The 16753-nt window shown below is 53.6% G+C and overlaps 3 protein-coding genes across 3 annotated transcripts; 2 read left to right on the forward strand and 1 right to left on the reverse strand.

Moving 5' to 3' along the window:
- Nucleotides 1–942: 942 nt before the first annotated feature.
- On the reverse strand, nucleotides 943–2608 carry CCM_00293 (uncharacterized protein; the record flags this gene model as incomplete). Its single annotated transcript, XM_006665453.1, has 6 exons — nucleotides 943–1049; nucleotides 1149–1271; nucleotides 1362–1478; nucleotides 1732–2202; nucleotides 2243–2391; nucleotides 2445–2608. 6 exons carry the CDS (start codon nucleotides 2606–2608, stop codon nucleotides 943–945), a joined length of 1131 nt encoding a protein of 376 aa, XP_006665516.1.
- A 1146-nt stretch (nucleotides 2609–3754) lies between these two features.
- CCM_00294 (Cadherin-like protein) lies at nucleotides 3755–6346 on the forward strand (the record flags this gene model as incomplete). Its single annotated transcript, XM_006665454.1, has 1 exon — nucleotides 3755–6346. One exon carries the CDS (start codon nucleotides 3755–3757, stop codon nucleotides 6344–6346), a length of 2592 nt encoding a protein of 863 aa, XP_006665517.1.
- A 5522-nt stretch (nucleotides 6347–11868) lies between these two features.
- On the forward strand, nucleotides 11869–13935 carry CCM_00295 (protein phosphatase 2C, putative; the record flags this gene model as incomplete). The annotated part of the gene is made up of 6 exons (XM_006665455.1): nucleotides 11869–11904; nucleotides 12356–12671; nucleotides 12732–12805; nucleotides 12872–13163; nucleotides 13232–13492; nucleotides 13559–13935. 6 exons carry the CDS (start codon nucleotides 11869–11871, stop codon nucleotides 13933–13935), a joined length of 1356 nt encoding a protein of 451 aa, XP_006665518.1.
- Nucleotides 13936–16753: the final 2818 nt, after the last annotated feature.

Consider the following 16753-nt stretch of genomic DNA (forward strand, 5'->3'; position numbering starts at 1 on the left):
GCTGGTTCGAATCTAGCCGGAGGCACCCTAAACGATTTTTCTAAAAGTCGAGCAGCGTATCCGCCCTATAACTAACTCGTAAGGGAATATAGGCAGGGTAACTATAGAGTCGGCTAGGGTAAAAAGCTAGAAGTAATACATACTAACTACTATACTACCTAGCCCTTAATATATAGAATAAGGCTAAAAACTATATAAATACTATAGTATATAATCTTATAAAAGGTATTAATAATAAAGAACTATTTTACTATTTAGATATATATATAGAGGTAAGTAAAACTAATATATCTAGATAGTTAATAATTAATAAAAGATATAAAGGAATATAGATTAAGGTAGTAGCCTAGGAACCTACTAACTAAGAATACTAAATACTATTAAACCTACTAAAAATCGTTATATAATAGTAAATTAGTATATAGGAGAGGCTAGTTTTCACCTAGGCTAGGATAGTACCTAGTATAGTAAGGTATAGGTATAAGTCCGCTACTATGGTTTTTCTAATACTTATAAGTTTATTAAGATACTAGAAGGACTATAAAGTCTAATTAGGGTAATTTAATAAATAAATATAAATATTATTAGGCTTATAACCTATTAAGACTAATAGGGTATATATAGAATAAAAGGTAAAGTTATTATATTATATATATTCTATCTAGTTATATAGTATAGATATATACTAGATATACTAGGTAATGAGGATTATTCTTCTGGCTTCTAGGCTGTCTATTATTAACAGGAGCGTTATAACTAGAGATGCCACGAGTGCTCGACGTCTTTCAACATAGTTGCCTTCTGAGGGGAGGCTGCCACTCCTGGCCGCTGGTGGGCTCGTTGTCATCGTTCTCCGACATGGCTAAATTGGAATGGGTCGGTCGACAACTATACCTACTGTACTGCTACTCAAACGGCGAGGCGTCGCTTTGAGTGTTTACTTTAGCGCTGGCAACGGCCGCGAAGCTGAAGCATCTCCTGGCCAAGGCCTCCCTCGGCCGCTGACTTGGGAAAAGTTCGAACACCTTGAATCTTAATGGTGCGTATACCTTCCAAAAAGAGGTTTCAGGTGACGGGGCAGGGTGGGGGGGCAGTTTTTGATTGGACATCAAGTGTAGATGCAACTGGAGAGTTGATTGAGTTGATACTGATTGGTGTGCCGATACCTATGAGTGGCGTAACGATTGTGTTGATACTGATTGGTGTGCCGATACCTATGAGTGGCGTAACGCTGCCAGCCCCAAGAGGCTGCAGGCGAGTGGTTCTCAGCGCTCAAATTATAAGAACAGCATGAGTATTCTTTGTACTATTCTTGTTTTGGAGAAGGGCACACTTTGCACATGACCTAGGATGTTGTCAACACCAGAAGTCCGCTAGCTTGGCAGCTCTGTCGAGTAACGGATACGGCCTCCCGAGCAGGTCGTCTCGGCGCTTCGGCACGACAGCTTCCAAACCAATCATTTCCACCAGCCCTGACCCTAGGCTTGTAGTAAGCTACGATAGAACTCCAAAGATGCCTTCGTTGTTTCAAATTGGCGTCTCTATCTCGTAGCCCCCAGACCGGAAAGCTGGCCAAGCTGGATGGCCAGAGTGCCACATGTCCCACACAGTAGAGCATGCCTGCGGCTCTACTTGGAATAACAAGTACTTAATTTGATAGGTAAATTGTGTAGAATTGTATTGTGCAAATACTCAACGTTGGCGTCGTTATTGCCTGAAATACTCACGTACCTGATGACTGAGGACCCGGCTTCTTACCAGCACCGGTAAAGTAAAGATCCCATTCATTAGGAATATACTTTGGTGCCTGCTCATATTCGCTCCCGTTCAAGAACTCGCGCCAAACATCAAACCATTTATCTCTCATAAAAATTGCGTACGCCTCCGTTGTGCGGCCATGAATAATTTCGTGGATAAGCTCGTACCAGTATCCGCCTCGATCATGAGAGTATTCCACCATTAAATGAGGGATGAAGGCTGGTCCAACTTCAAGTAGGTCCCAATATTCGTCGCCAGCGCAACACACGCCCCTGCTGAGGAGAAATTTGAACTCTGCACAATGCTCTTTCCATGCCTTAACAAGCTCCTGATAGACCTTGTTACGTTGGAAGCTGAGCTCAACAATCTGATTCGCATATCGCTGGAGGACCTCTTTTGAAATGAGGTCATTATCTGGGATCCCGCAGTACTCGGGGTCGTTTACTAGAGCGTTGACTGAGCTGTGTGAGCGACGTGGTCGCACCGAGAATAAGAGTAGGAGACTTGCATAGAAATACTCCGTATGAGTTTAGCTCAATGTCTGTAGTGAGCTTGAAAACTAAGAAGGCAAGTATTTTTGGACCCTGCTTTTTGAGAGTCTCGAACTCGTCCGTTCGCATAGAGTCACCAGGGCTGCCAAACAACCAGAGTTAGCGCGTACGATGGAAAGAAGAAGAGAGCAGTACCTCGCCGATGTTGGCAGCGAACGGCAAACAACTTGAAATGCTGCCCACTTTGACTCAAAATCTGCCACAGCCTCGGGGAATGTCCTCTGAACAGTGTGATAGACATTTCGGGCCGCCTCGATGGCTGCTCTGTTTGGCGAGGCGATTTGGTCGTCTGTTTCCATCACTATCGTTGTTCGAGGTTCTGCTGAGTGTGTGTATGTATTAAATCGAATAGAGTTCCGAGAGAGAAATGCTGTAGAGATGAAGGCGATATGATACGGATGGAAGCAAGTCGTTGATGGAGGTGTGTAAAGCCCAAGTTGTATCCGTAGATCTTGTCGAGATGGTCGTGCGCTAGCGCGGCCTGCAGTGCTGGCCTGTAGCACGGCTGACAGGTGATACATCTTCCAACCACCAATCGTCGGCCAAATTCCAGGTATCGCCCTTTTGTGCGCCTGGAATGTGCGAGCCTCGAATAAAGTGGCACACCATCTGTTCGTTTTGTGACGTCGTGGGTATTGTCACTTTGTCTGCTTCTTCTCCCGTCTCTAACTAGAAATATCGGCGTCGCTTGTCTTTGCCATCTATTATACCATGGCGAGCCGCATCACAGCTACAGCGTCCCGGACAGACGGGACGCGATGCTCCGTCACTAGCTTCGCAGCCATGCCCAACGTCCAACTCTAACGGTGCCCTTGCTTGGCCGCATCCAACGACAAAGCAGTGGTCTCTCACTCTATTCAATCAAAGAAACGTTAAATCCGGAAGGTTTCCAACCATCGATCATTTGCATTTCTCAAGGCTCTAGCTATCGATCCCGCCCCGTTCAATAGTGCGGCCCCACGTCTCGCCCTCCAACAGAGGCCAACGTCTCACCACCGCGCGCAGGAATGCAACCACTCACCAATGCCCAGCCCTCGTTCCTCACGCGAGCCCCTCCCTCTCCCCGCCTAAAAAGGTGCTTTACGCGCTTCCAAGAATCGACGCGAGACAGTCCGCCTCTCGTCGTAATGGACTCCCGGCTGCCGTTGGGGGCCTTCGTCTCTTTCACACAATGCGTCGTGGGGCGATTGTGTAGGAATGAAGGGGGCGGTATCGGCAAAATGTAGCCAGCCATCAGCTGCAAAACGGCTTCAAAGACATTGATACACCCCCTCGCCGTCTGCACTTTTGCAAGACTTCTTGTCCCTTTTTCTCTTTGCCTTGTTCTGCTCATCACCATTGCCCTCACAGTGTCTTGTCTCTTCAACACATTGTCACCATCATCAGCATCCTCGGGTGTATCGCCATCAATCAAGACCTCGTCCACCCGGCGCTGCAGAGTCATCATGGCGGCGCTCACGATAATTCTCGTGGCTCTGCAACTGGTCAGTCTCGCCTGCGGTAAACCGAACCTCGCGTTTCCGCTCAACGCGCAGCTGCCGCTTGCAGCTCGACTCGACACATTCTTCACTTACTCATTCTCGCCACAAACTTTCGTATCATCCTCCAACATTACATACTCATTCGGCCAAAATCATCCTTCATGGCTTTCAATCGAGAGTGCGAATCGCAGGCTTTACGGAACTCCCAGAGATGGTGACTTGGCCGACGGCGAAGTTGTTGGCCAAAAGGTCGATATTGTGGCCACTGACGACACTGGCTCAACCACCATGGACTCGACTCTGGTTATTTCGAGAAAACCTGCACCTTCTGTCCAGATTCCTCTCCAAGACCAAATAAAGAAATTTGGCAACATCTCGGCACCCTCGTCCGTTCTCTCGTACCCAGCCACCCAGTTCCGGTACAGCTTCAACCCAGACACATTTGGCAAGAATAGCGGTCTCAACTACTATGCCGTCTCATCCAACAATAGTCCTCTTCCTGCCTGGGTAAAGTTTGACGCTGGTTCACTCACATTTTCGGGCTCAACGCCGCCGTTCGAGTCTCTTGTGCAGCCGCCCCAGACCTTTGGCCTCAGCCTGGTGGCATCCGACATTGTTGGTTTCGCTGCCACCTCACTCACCTTTAACATTGTGGTTGGAAGTCACAAGCTCACTACAGAGAACCCTGTAGTTACGATCAATGCCACGAGAGGTACTGCCGTTGACTATGACGGCCTGGAGAATGCCATTGCTCTGGACGGTAAGCTGGTGAAGTCGAACGAGCTCGATGTTACGACGGAGGGCATGCCTCAGTGGCTCAACTATGACAAGGATACTGGAAAATTGAGTGGCACTCCTCGCGATGGCGACCATGCCAGCAACTTTACCATCACATACAGCAGCATGCTTTCTGCCACCTTGGACATTCTCGTTGTCGTCAACGTCGCCACTGGTCTCTTCAAGTCTACTTTTGAGGACATGGAGGCTCGACCCGGCGGCAAATTTAATGTCGACCTCAGCCAGTACTTTAGGAATCCATCCGACATCAACTTGAACGTCAGTGTCAGTCCGACCGAAAATTGGCTCAAGGTCGATGGCTTCAAGCTTTCCGGCGACGTCCCGAAAGACACAAAAGGCAACTTTGACGTTACCGTGGATGCCAGCTCCAAGTCCTCCAGCCTCTCTGAAAGCGAAAAACTTCACGTCAACGTCTTGGCACCTGACGGTACTCCGACAAGCACCTCGGTAACAACAAGCAGCCCGAGCTCGACGTCTTCAAATAATCCTGGTGAATCGGCTTTACCAACAATGGGCGGTCGACTCAGCACCGGCGATATCTTACTTGCCACCATAATCCCGATTTTGTTCATTGCTCTAATGCTCATGCTCTTTGTTTGCTTCCTGCGACGCCGTCGGGCTAGCCGAAGTTACTTGTCGAGCAAGACTCGATCAAACGTCCTCAACCCCATAAGCAGCCTACGCCATGGCTCCAGCTCTTCCATGCGCCGCGTCGAGAAAATGACTGCTGTACCAAACAATGAGAAGCACATGCTGAAGCCTACCGCGGCCGCATACATGGAAGCGGTGCATCTACACTCAACGTCGAGACGGTCGTCAGAAACGCTGGGCGGAATTGAAGAAGACTACAGGGCGATATCAGAACGACCACATACCGCTAGGTCCCAGCCAGCCGCGATACGAAGTATCAGTCCTGCTGAAAGCAACGATGGAAGGCGTTCCTGGGAAACAGTGGAAGGAGATGTTCCATATATGAGCGGCGCCAAGTCGATGCGCAATGGCGGTGCTCCATCGCCCGACCCAAGCATCTCCGAATCTACGCATCAAGTGTTTGCAACAGGGAGCTATATCCATGACGTTGGTCCAGGGGGATACAAGAAGGACATGGATGCCATCACCGGAATGAAGGGCCATTCGGTCAAGAAGGCTTCGGCCCTCGCTTACACGCCTATATACGGGCACAAAAGCGCCGACACGTACTCGACCAAAACCACCAGCTCCGTTGCTCTCCCTCTGAACGAGCGAAGCCGGAATCACAGACATCTAGCGTCAACAATCGCAGAAAGCGAGGGGTCAGACCCCAACTGGGAAAGCATCACCGTTTCTGATACCAGCAACTCAGATATACGCCCACCAGAACCGGCCTACCTCACGAGCGGCCCTTCTGGCGACGGCCTCCCCTGGGCTGACCTGACTTCCAACGGCAGTAAAAGCTTCATGTCGGGTCCCTCGTTTGGGTCCGCGGAGAACTGGCGCGTCATTAACAAGCGAGATCCCACCGCCATGACTCTCAAGTCCATTGTCGACGACACCCCGCTCAGCCCGTTCCCGGACAATCGCGAAGGCGCAATGTCGGGCGAGCGCTCGAATCCTACGCCCGCGCCCGCGAGTAAATGGGGCGAGGTGGGCGCAGAGAAGACGACGACGATACACGAGAGCGCAAGTGTCTTGTCCACAGCTGCGAGCGCCGCGAGTGCATGGCGAAAAGACAACTCAGGCAAGCTGTCTGAGGGCAGCAGCTTTAAAGTGTTCATATAAGTTGTCCTCGATTGGAAGGTGACGCGAAAAGCGCAAAGGCTTACTGAGTGTTGATGGTTTCCCATCACTTTTCTTCTTGTTTGATGCGATTGATACCATTATATCTATAATTGTTTAGTATACAGGACTAGAAAGGTCGACAAGGTGGTTGAGGTTGATTGGAGTTGTGTGAATACTGGCGTATTTTGGAACACATTCATTGCTTTCGCATATTTTGGCGGGCAATTTTTTTTTTTGGATTGTACTCTTTATATTACCCAGATTATAGAAGAAGCGGCTGTTATAAAATCAACAGACGCTCACGAAGCAAATACCTAGAAACTACTTGCCACTCAGCCTGACCCACTGACTCTTTCGTTTACCATATATACGATTTCGTATCAATTCCTCATCAACTCATCAATTCATTAATTCATCAATTCATTCATTCATTCCTGAAAAGAAGAACCCCTCTTATGCGACCCTGGTAAGAATACAAGGCTGGCCACATTAACTTGTGCACTTCTGCTCGCAGAACGGCACTGCTAAAAACAAACAAAATTTCAAACGGTCCGTCTCTGCAAGCTAACAGGTACTTCCCCAGGTAGCTGTTTAAGCCGCTGAATTTAAACTGGTGCGGATATGTATCCGTAAAGCCGTTTGTCTGTCCCCGTCGCATCCTTGTCGAACCCCTGCTTCCAGGGCTAGGTGAGCGGGAGATGAGTGTTTGAAGTTCAACTTCTCACTTTTTTATCAGACATTTTCTACGCACACACATTCACACATACACATACGCAATGCTTCCTCCCACACCACCCCAAGAGCAATGCCCCGACCGAGGCCTTGGCAAGCTCACTGGCATCGACAACTGGCACACCTGGCATATGAAGGCTCGCATGGCCCTGCAGACGAAAGGCCTCCGATACCTCCTTTCCGACGACGGCCCCGAAGATCTAGACGACTTTGACGCCGCCAATCAATACGATACAGACCGGGCAGCCGCTATCAGCATGCTGGTAGACGCCATGTCCGAGGCCATGCTGGCGAGCGCGTACCACCGCGGCTGGAAGCCCGAGGACGCCACCGTGCAGAGTACGCTCAACACACTCGAGATAATCGTTGGCGACGAGCAGCGGCGGTGCCGCGAGGAGGACGAGCGGGTGTCCGCCAGCCACCGGCGCCTGGTCGGCCTGGCCCGAATGGACCTCGACAGCGGCGCGCAGACGGTCCGCGAGTACATTCTGGCGGCGAAGCACTGCCACGAGGGCCTACTCACACACTACGGCGGAGGTAACGATGGCGCGGGCTCTGCCGTCGCGGAGCTTCTGGAGCAGCTGTTTGTATCCTCGCTTGTTGAGGGCCTCCGCACGGCCAAGCCGAAATGGTACGCCGAGTGGAAGGAGAAGATGACCGAAGGTACGCTGGGGTCTGCGGGCACGCGCGCGGGCGTCACCGAGTGGCTGCTGGCCAAGGATACGGCCGACCAGGAGGAGCGGGATGCAGCGGCGGCGGCCGCCGCCGTGGCCGCGCAACCTAGAAGGGAACTCATGAATCGCGGCGACAAATCGCCTGCCAAAGCGGCGACCAAGAAGACCAAGTTCACCCACAAGGGACCGCAGCGCTGCGGCTACTGCGCGGACCGCCACCCACAGACGTGGCCGCATGATGACGACGGCTGCTGGTACCTCAATCCGCACAGGGCGCCGCGGCACTGGCAGGAACGGTTCCGGGACGAGATTGCGTCGGTAAAGGAGGGACAGCGTCGCGACTTCAAGAGAAAGAGGTCGATGTCACCGCCTTTCCGTCGCATTTAGGCGGCTGGCATTGGGTGTGGAACGTCACCAAGACCGGGCTGAAAGCATTTGGGATTTCTGGGCTGTTCATTTCGACATGATAATTGGGAGAGCATAGAAAAGAGTGGAAAATCTTATTCGGGGATACGGGAAAAGTGCGAATGCGTGACACGGGAATATAAAGAGGCACTTGCATCTGCAACGTTGGGATTTATCGCTGCTCTAGCTCATTTAATGATAACCTGCCTAAAATGGTAGACAGACAGACACACATTAGCATTTGGCATGCTTGAAACTTTCTTAAACCTGACGCAGAACATCGAGAAGCGTTTCTGTAGTGATGTGATGCCCACCCCGTTTGATGCGTTTGCACATGGCAACCGGGGGCCTGGCAGCTGGCAGGCAGTTGCCAGCTGGCAGACCTGGAGTACTCAGGCAAGTACCTGTACTCTGACCTCTTCCTTGCTTTAATGATGACCTTTTTTTGTAACCTTTTCTTCAAAAAGAACCGTTTCTAACAGATGAGAAGGAAAGACGCGAAACGGACCTTACAACACGACAAGCGCAACTAGTCAACCACATGGCACGATACTTCCAAGACTCGACCCCAAGAATCAGAGAACTCCGCGGGCATGGCTCGTGGACAAGGTGGCACAAGGCCGTTCTTGTGCAGCTGGATATCATGGGCTTGCGGTACCTGCTTTCTGCCAACCTCAGGCCGCTAAACAGCACGGAGAAGTACCAGTATGCCGCTGACCAACGGCGGGCAGTGCAGCTTCTAATGAGTACTACGTCGGAGCATGTTCTACAGAAGCTGTGGAACTGTGGATGGGATATACCCGGGGCGACGCTCCAAAACACGCTTGCGCTGCTGGGCGATCTCCTGGCAGAGCCGGAGCGGCACCCTCAACAGACTTATGAGACGCACCGCGACATTGTCGATCTTACCCGTATCAATTTGGCCCCCGGATCAAATGGCCTCGACCAATTTGTTCGAGATGCGCAACAATGCCATCTCCGGCTTCTCGCACGGTACGGAAACGGAAACGGCAGCGTCGAGGAGCTTCTAGAGCACCTCTTCACGTCATCGGTGATGGAAGGGCTCAAGGCGAGCCAGGCCATGGAATATACGGAGTGGATTAAGGAGCTGGACAAGGGAAGGCGGTTTCCTTTCATCAACCAGCTCGTGTCGCTCATCAAGGGACCTCGTTTAGACGACATGGGCCGACATGATCCAGCGCTGGCGGGCGCGCCGCGAGGGCCGCGGGCGAGACGTCGAGCGACTCGCATGGAGAAGAGAAACCGTGCTGCCTGGCGATTGCGCCCATATGTTCCCTATCATAAACGTTATAGGGGAAGCGAGTACCCGGATTGTTATGTGCCGCGTTACAACGATGATGCGCCTCAACTGAACAAACATGATCATCCTGGTATGATGGACGAGATATTGTGAGTACAATAACATATTTTCAGAAGCCTTTTTGACTAGCTCGGGTTTCGGGGTAAAGTCAAGTATGCTATTGAGAACGGGCATGCTGGGATTGTGAGTGATACGACTGTTTGGGAATCATGGGTGAAGAACGATGATTCATGTTTTGTGCATGACAAAGTCACTACTATTAGAGCGAACTGGAGATGGGATTCTCTTAGTAGTATGAATCTATTTTGTACAACCCGAAATGCATTGTTGTACTTGTAAGCCGGACTTCTTATCTGGTACGCTCTTTTTCTGTGTTGGTGCTTGTTGTACTTCTAGGCCGCATTTCTCATCTAGTAGGACGCTCCTTTTCCGTGTTGGTGCTCGTGGAGGCGTGGAGGCACGGGCGTGAGCCAAGGCGTAGCGAACAACGTGGAGAAATGGAAGGGGGTGTGATTAGAGAAAACTAACTGTAGATTTGAACACGCGACCTGGGAGAAGATTCGGCTGAAAAAAAAATCTTGGACCTGCTTTGAGGATGGAGGGGTTGGGAATTTTTCTAGTGGCTTGTCCTGAATAGGTCGGGAGAATGGGTTGAGGTGGCGCGGGCCATGTGCATGGCGGCACCACCATCTTGGAGGAGAAGAGCTTCCTGGGCTAGTTTCGAGAGCAACGGCAAGGGTGTGTTTTGAAATTCACCCGGTCGCTTGGATTTGGGATATGCTAAATATAAGTCCATCGGCTTGTTTGAGGTATCGAGAAGCAGGGGCCCCCGGTGTGCAGGATAATAATACATAACAGATGGGGGGGGCCGCGTCGGCCGGGCCTTGGCCTGCCCGAACCCTGCCCCAATGGATTGTCCCCCACATTTTCGAAAAATGGGAGGAGATGGGGGAGATATTGTAGTTACGCGAACTGGGGGACGTGTCCGATGCCGTGTGCCTATTTTCTATTTTCTATTTTTTTTCTTGGTGCTGAAAAACGTGTTAGGCGGCAACGCGCTGACGTCGGCGTTTAGGTGCCTGCAGAGACTGGTAACTCAAGATGTGTGGGTGGTAACGGATGTCTGTTAGGTGGCTGGATGACTGAAAAAAAAAAGCTTGATCTGGGCACATGATGCACCAGCATGTACACAGGCAGGCAAGCAGGCAGCTACCTTGGATGTAGGCAGACAGGCAGGTAGGTAGGCAGCCGGCAGGTGTTTGTAACTTGAACCTTGCATTGGTTGTGTTCGGAGTTGAGGTGGTCATTTTCACGCAGTGTCGATTCAGTCAGTGGGAGTGAAGCCCGTCGTCGACTGGCCAATGTCTGTGATGCACACATCTACAGTGGCAATGTTTTATTAACTACCTACCTAGGTAAGTAAGCAATTTCTTGCATGTTGGAGTCAGCTGGTGGCCTGGACTCTTGAGTACAGGTAGGACAAAGAACCACGCAGAAAGCCCGTATTACTGTTCAAGGCAGCACAGAGAACTACTGTTATCGTTATCAGAGATGAACAGAAGTTTTGCGCCACCTCAGAGTACCGGCGAGAGCGACAGGGAAGCGGGGAGAATGCCTGTAGCGCGTCCTAGTAGCGTGCCTGTTTTGCGAAGAAGCTCTGCGGGGTCTCTGAAGTAGAGTGCGAACTATTTAGCTCACCGGTCGCTGCTGGCAGAGGTAGAATCACGGCAAAAGGTACTAGGTAGGTAGTGAGGAAGAGAGATATGTACCTGGAAATATTAACAGGTCCCGTCTGCTGGGACACTGTCGTTGGGAGGTTGCGTGGGATCACATCTACCTAAGGTACTAAGGTACCTATGGTGTGACTTTTTCAGTGTCTCCAACTTGGTGTTACCAGTACGAACAGCCAAGCTGCCGCTCCCAGCTACCTGGTACCTAGAGAGGTACATGGCACTGCTGCGAGGTCGGGCCTTTCCTGCCCCATTTTCTTCCTTGATCCCGCCCCCCCCAATGTACCTCGTAGTCAGTGTGCGTCGTCTGTCCTCCCTGGCGCAGCGCCCCCTTCGACAACGCCGGCCAGATCACTCTCTCCCGCTGCCTTGAAACTTGCAGGATTCACAACCCCCAACGCCGGCGAAAGAACATTCTCCCTTCGAACGACCGAGGAGAACCCTTTCTTTCTGCAACGCGTCCTCCGTCCTTTCGATATAAAGGCCTTGTCCTGCCCGCAACCTCTGGCAGCCCATCAACGCAACCCCTCCCCGGCTCTGCAGCCCCGCGCACGGTTTCGTCCGCCCAATCCATCCCACCTCCCCACGAACAAACCGCAAACTGCACACAACTCCAGAATCTCGCGGTAGCTGCCCTCGCGCCGCTCCCTTTCTGTAACCATGGGTCAAACCCTTTCGGAGCCGGTGGTTGACAAGGTGTGTTTTCTGATTTTTTTTTTTGCTTCCTTCTCTCCACAGGTTGGAGCCGTCATCGTCCCCCGCCGCGGCACATATCCGGGTCCCATCTGGATGCGCAGTTGAGCCATTGCTGGAGTCTATCAGTCACGAGCAACGCGCTTTCTGCCTTGCTGGAGTCTGGATGTCGCGGAGCATCAGCAGTGGCCCAGCGATGACTTCTTTATGCGCTGGCCATGAAGTTCTGCGGCCGCGGCGCTCTCTGGGTCTCTTGGAGACTGACAAGCTGCGCATTCACGCGCTTGTTGAGCACGGAAATCCCTTCCTCCAGCTGCCCCGCACTCACTCGCCCGCCACCACAAATCACTCCTGATACGCGTGCCAGGCCGCAATTTGCGAAGCCATGACCTCTTATTCTAGAAAATCCAAATTGTTCCCAAGCTAATTTCTTCTTTTTTCTCTCCACCGGCAGAACTCATCCAAGGGCCAAGATGACCGCCTCTACTATGGTGTCTCCTCCATGCAAGGATGGCGCATCAGCATGGAAGATGCCGACACTACCGTCCTCGACCTGATGCCTTCCCCTACCGCCGAAGAATCCGAAGTCCACAAGAACGCTCGACTGTCGTTTTTCGGTGTATACGACGGCCACGGTGGCGAAAAAGTAGCGACCTACTGCGGCGCAAACTTGCACAGCATCATTGCCAGACAGGAATCCTTCAAAAAGGGCGACTACGCTCAAGGTCTCAAGGACGGATTCCTCGCTGCTGATAGAGCTATGCTTGGGGGTATATTGCCGCTCCTAATACTACTAAACGTCCATCGAACCCGCTGACACGTAAATACAGATCCCAGATTCGAGGATGAGGTTTCTGGCTGCACTGCTTGTGTCAGCTTGCTTGTGGGCAATAGACTCTACGTGGTGCGTCAATGGAAATTCACGAATGTGGCGCCGAAATAGACCACGAGGCCGCTAACACACCAACAGGCCAACGCTGGCGACTCTCGGGGTGTCTTGGGCATCAAGGGTCGCGCTAAGCCCATGTCCGAAGACCACAAGCCTCAGCTTGAGACCGAGAAGAACCGCATTACTGCTGCCGGTGGTTTTGTCGACTTTGGCCGTGTCAATGGCAACCTTGCTTTGTCTCGCGCCATTGGCGACTTCGAGTTCAAGAAGGTTGCTGAGCTACCTCCCGAGTCACAGATCGTCACTGCCTTCCCTGATGTCGAGCAGCATGATCTGACCGACGAGGACGAGTTTCTTGTTCTTGCTTGTGACGGTAGGTTTTGATACTTCACACCATGTTTTTGCCTTGGCCAAGTCGGTCGCATACTAACCCATATGTAGGTATCTGGGACTGCCAGTCCTCTCAGGCTGTCGTCGAATTCGTTCGCCGTGGTATCGCCGCCAAGCAGGAGCTTGAGAAGATTTGTGAAAACATGATGGACAACTGCCTGGCTTCCAACTCTGAGACTGGAGGTGTCGGCTGTGACAATATGACCATGATTATCGTTGCATTCCTTAACGGCAAGACCAAGGAGCAATGGTACGACGAGATTGCCAAGCGTGTTGCCAACGGCGACGGCCCTTGCGCCCCTCCCGAATACGGTATGAATACCGAGTCACAGCCCGCGCCTGCGCGCTCTTGAGCACTCAGAGTTAACCCCCCATCAGCCGAATTCCGTGGCCCCGGCGTACACCACAACTACGAGGATAGCGACAGCGGATATGAGATGGATGCCGATGGCAGGAAAGGATTCGGTGTTGGTGGGTCTCGCGGTCGAATTATTTTCCTCGGGGATGGCACAGAGGTTCTTACGGGTTCAGATGATACCGAAATGTTCGATAATGCCGACGAAGACAACGACCTCGAGAGCCAAGTCTCGAAATCTACGACGACCGACAAGGACGAAAAGGCCAAGGGTACCAAGGCAGAAACCTCTGCCTCCAAATCGACCTCGGACGAGTCCGCCGAATCCAAACCCATCCACGCATCCGGGAGCCAAGAAAAGCAAGCTACGCCCGCCTTAGAAGAGGCTAAGAAGGACTAGGTGGTCGTCTTGACCTGCCAGAGTGACGATGCGATGGCCGAACTGGGTGACAGTGTAAATATTGAATCCCACGACTGAGCGCACCCACAACCACCAATCCCACGTATCAACTTTTTTGCTTCAATCCACCCTGTCTTGCGCTTCAAAGATCTCCATTTTGGCGATGATATCCTCATGTACCTCTTTTTTCCGTGTTCCCAATGTTCTTTTTCGAAAATCACACCTGCTAGTACTATGGGATTTGTTGGAAGGAGCTGTGTCGGTTTTTCTCTAGACATGACATATATATTTTTTCCATGGCCCACCCTCAAAAGTTATGCAGCCGAAAAGACGAGGAAATCGGGAAGCGACGTGATGTGGAAAACAAGCAACAAGTCTGTGCCAAAGGACGGGTGGTTTTTTCCTCTTGAGACGATGACATGACTTTAGAAAATGGGAGGGAACACGATGAGGTGATGACCTGCAAAGATCTCACCCCCAACGACGGCGAACGAAGATGGGCAAAGGGGGTGGAGGGGAAATAAACGAAGTTTTGGACCAACGATATCTTTTTTTTTAGTTTTTTGTAAAGACGGGGTCGTGAGAGTGCGGTGAAGAGGAGAGGAATGAAGGGAGGAGAGGGGGATTTCTGGGATTTGTATTTTCACCACAAAAAGAGACTAAAGGAAAGCGAATACTTTTCATTCGGGTCGTGCAATGGGCATTATTCTCGAGCATATGTGCATTTATATGACGTGTCCTTTTAAAGAAGGATGTTGCTCTAAATGTAAGGGTATCTAGGTCTCCCCCTGCCTCTGCGTCTCATCTTCATACAACTATAATACAATGATGCCGTGGGCTTTTATCTCTCTATATCAATCATGGTTCCTATGCGGATACCTTTAATGCAATGAGTTTAGATACTGTACAAGTGGATGGTTTCCGCTGCTATGTTGCTCCGAGGCAGCTGCTTCCTTGCCTTCCTTTGGTGCCGCTGTCTGGGTGGACGACGGGGATGGCGACGACGACGATGAGATTCCTGATTGGCTGCTCTTGTCTCTCGATTCGGTCTGCGCCACGCCGCCGCCCTGCTTCCGCCGCGCGAGCCAAGGCGGCTTCACATGCTGGTTGTACACGACCATGCGGCGCGTGTCAAAGGGCTGGTCGAGGCGCACCTCGGACCGCAACGGCAGACCGTCATCGTCCTCGACGCGCACGAGCGCAATCGTCACGGTCGGCTCGTCGACGCTTGCGTCTGCCGTCTTTCCTGCGGCGGCGGCACCCGACTCGCGCGCGCTATCGAGCGCGCGGGCGGCACGCAGCACGTCGACCAGCCGGTCCGCCGGCGCGTAGCCGGCCGTGGTCTCGCGGATGGCGGCCTCGACGCCGCGCACAGCGTGCGCCTTGGCCTCGACAGGCGAGGCGCGGAGCGCGGCGGCCATGTCGCGCGACAGCAGTTGCGGGGCGCGCGCAAAGACATGGCCGTCCTTGTCGAGAATGGCCTGGGCGACGGCGGTGCGCGCGGCACGGACGGACAGCGCACGCTCTTTGACGGCGTAGAAGACGACGGCGGCTAGGGCGCTGGCGGCGCGGGTGCGGAGGCACAAGTCGACGAGGTGGCGGTAGGTGGCGCCGACAGCGCCGCGGTCACGTACGGCGTCGGGCGACGCGGCGGGCACGCGGTCGAGCGCCCAGAGTACCGTGTCCCAGTCGCCGACGTGCGGCTGCGCGCAGTGCTCCAGGATGAGGTTGAGCGTGCTGCCGGCCATGGGGCGGCCGTGCTCGGCCATGCGCTCAACGAGCACGCGGTAGTCGAGGAAGCGCTTGCTGGCGGCGGGCGAGGGGTGGAAGAGGAAGAACTCGCGCAGGACGGCGTCGGCGGCGGCCTCGTCGGCGAGCCAGGCGGGACCGAAGCGCAGCACCTGCTTGTCGAGAAAGGCGGGGAGCGACTCGCCGGCGCGCAGCGCCTGGTAGGCGCGGGCACCGGCGGTGACGAGGGCGACGCCGCGCCGGGCGCCCGGGTCCTCGAACAGGCCGCGGTCAAACATGGCGGCCTCGACCTGGAGGCGGACGTCGTCGCGCTGGACGAGGCGCAGCAGGTGCAGCCAGGTGCGCGTGTTGGGGTAGAAGCAGCGCTCGCGCATCTTGACGAGGACGGCGTGGAAGAAGCGCGCGTCGTGGGTGCGGGCGTAGCCGTCGAGGAGGATGTTGAAGGCGTCCGTGTCGAGCGGCACGCCCCAGCGCTCGGCGTGCGCGAGGAGCCGCTCAGCGTGCGCGCGGTGCCCGCCGTGCGCGGCCATGAACTGCAGCGCCGTCTTGAGGATGGCCGTCGTGATGGCGCCGCGCGCGGCGGGGTCTTCAAAGGCGGCCATGAGCAGCCGCACGCGGACCGCGTCCGTGTGGACGTTGTGCAGGTACACGGGGAGCGTGACGCCGGGGCGCAGCCGCCCGTAGACGAGCGACTTGACGTACAGGTCCAAGGACGCCTCGGTCCAGTGCGCGGGCCGGGGCAGCTTCTCGTACGCGGAGTCGATCCAGTACTGGTGCTCGCGGTGGAGCCAGATGTTGTCGAGCCGGTCCGGGGGCACGACGGTGGCGGCGGCGGCGGCGGCGCCGTCGTCGTCGGCGGAGGCGATGACGGGCCAGAGGCGCTGCGCCGCGTAGTCGTAGCTGGTGAGGGCGCCGAGCTTGAAAATCTCCACGTCTGGGCAGGCGGCGATGAGCTCGTCGGCGGCCTTGGCGAGCACCGGGCCTTGTCCGCGCAGCACAATGGCGGTGGCGCTGTCGCGGTCGCTCGTCATGCGCAGCCGCGCGGCGAGGCCGGTGCGCGCCTCGACAA

Source organism: Cordyceps militaris, assembly GCF_000225605.1.
Source record: "Cordyceps militaris CM01 unplaced genomic scaffold CCM_S00001, whole genome shotgun sequence".
Classification (NCBI taxonomy): domain Eukaryota; kingdom Fungi; phylum Ascomycota; class Sordariomycetes; order Hypocreales; family Cordycipitaceae; genus Cordyceps; species Cordyceps militaris.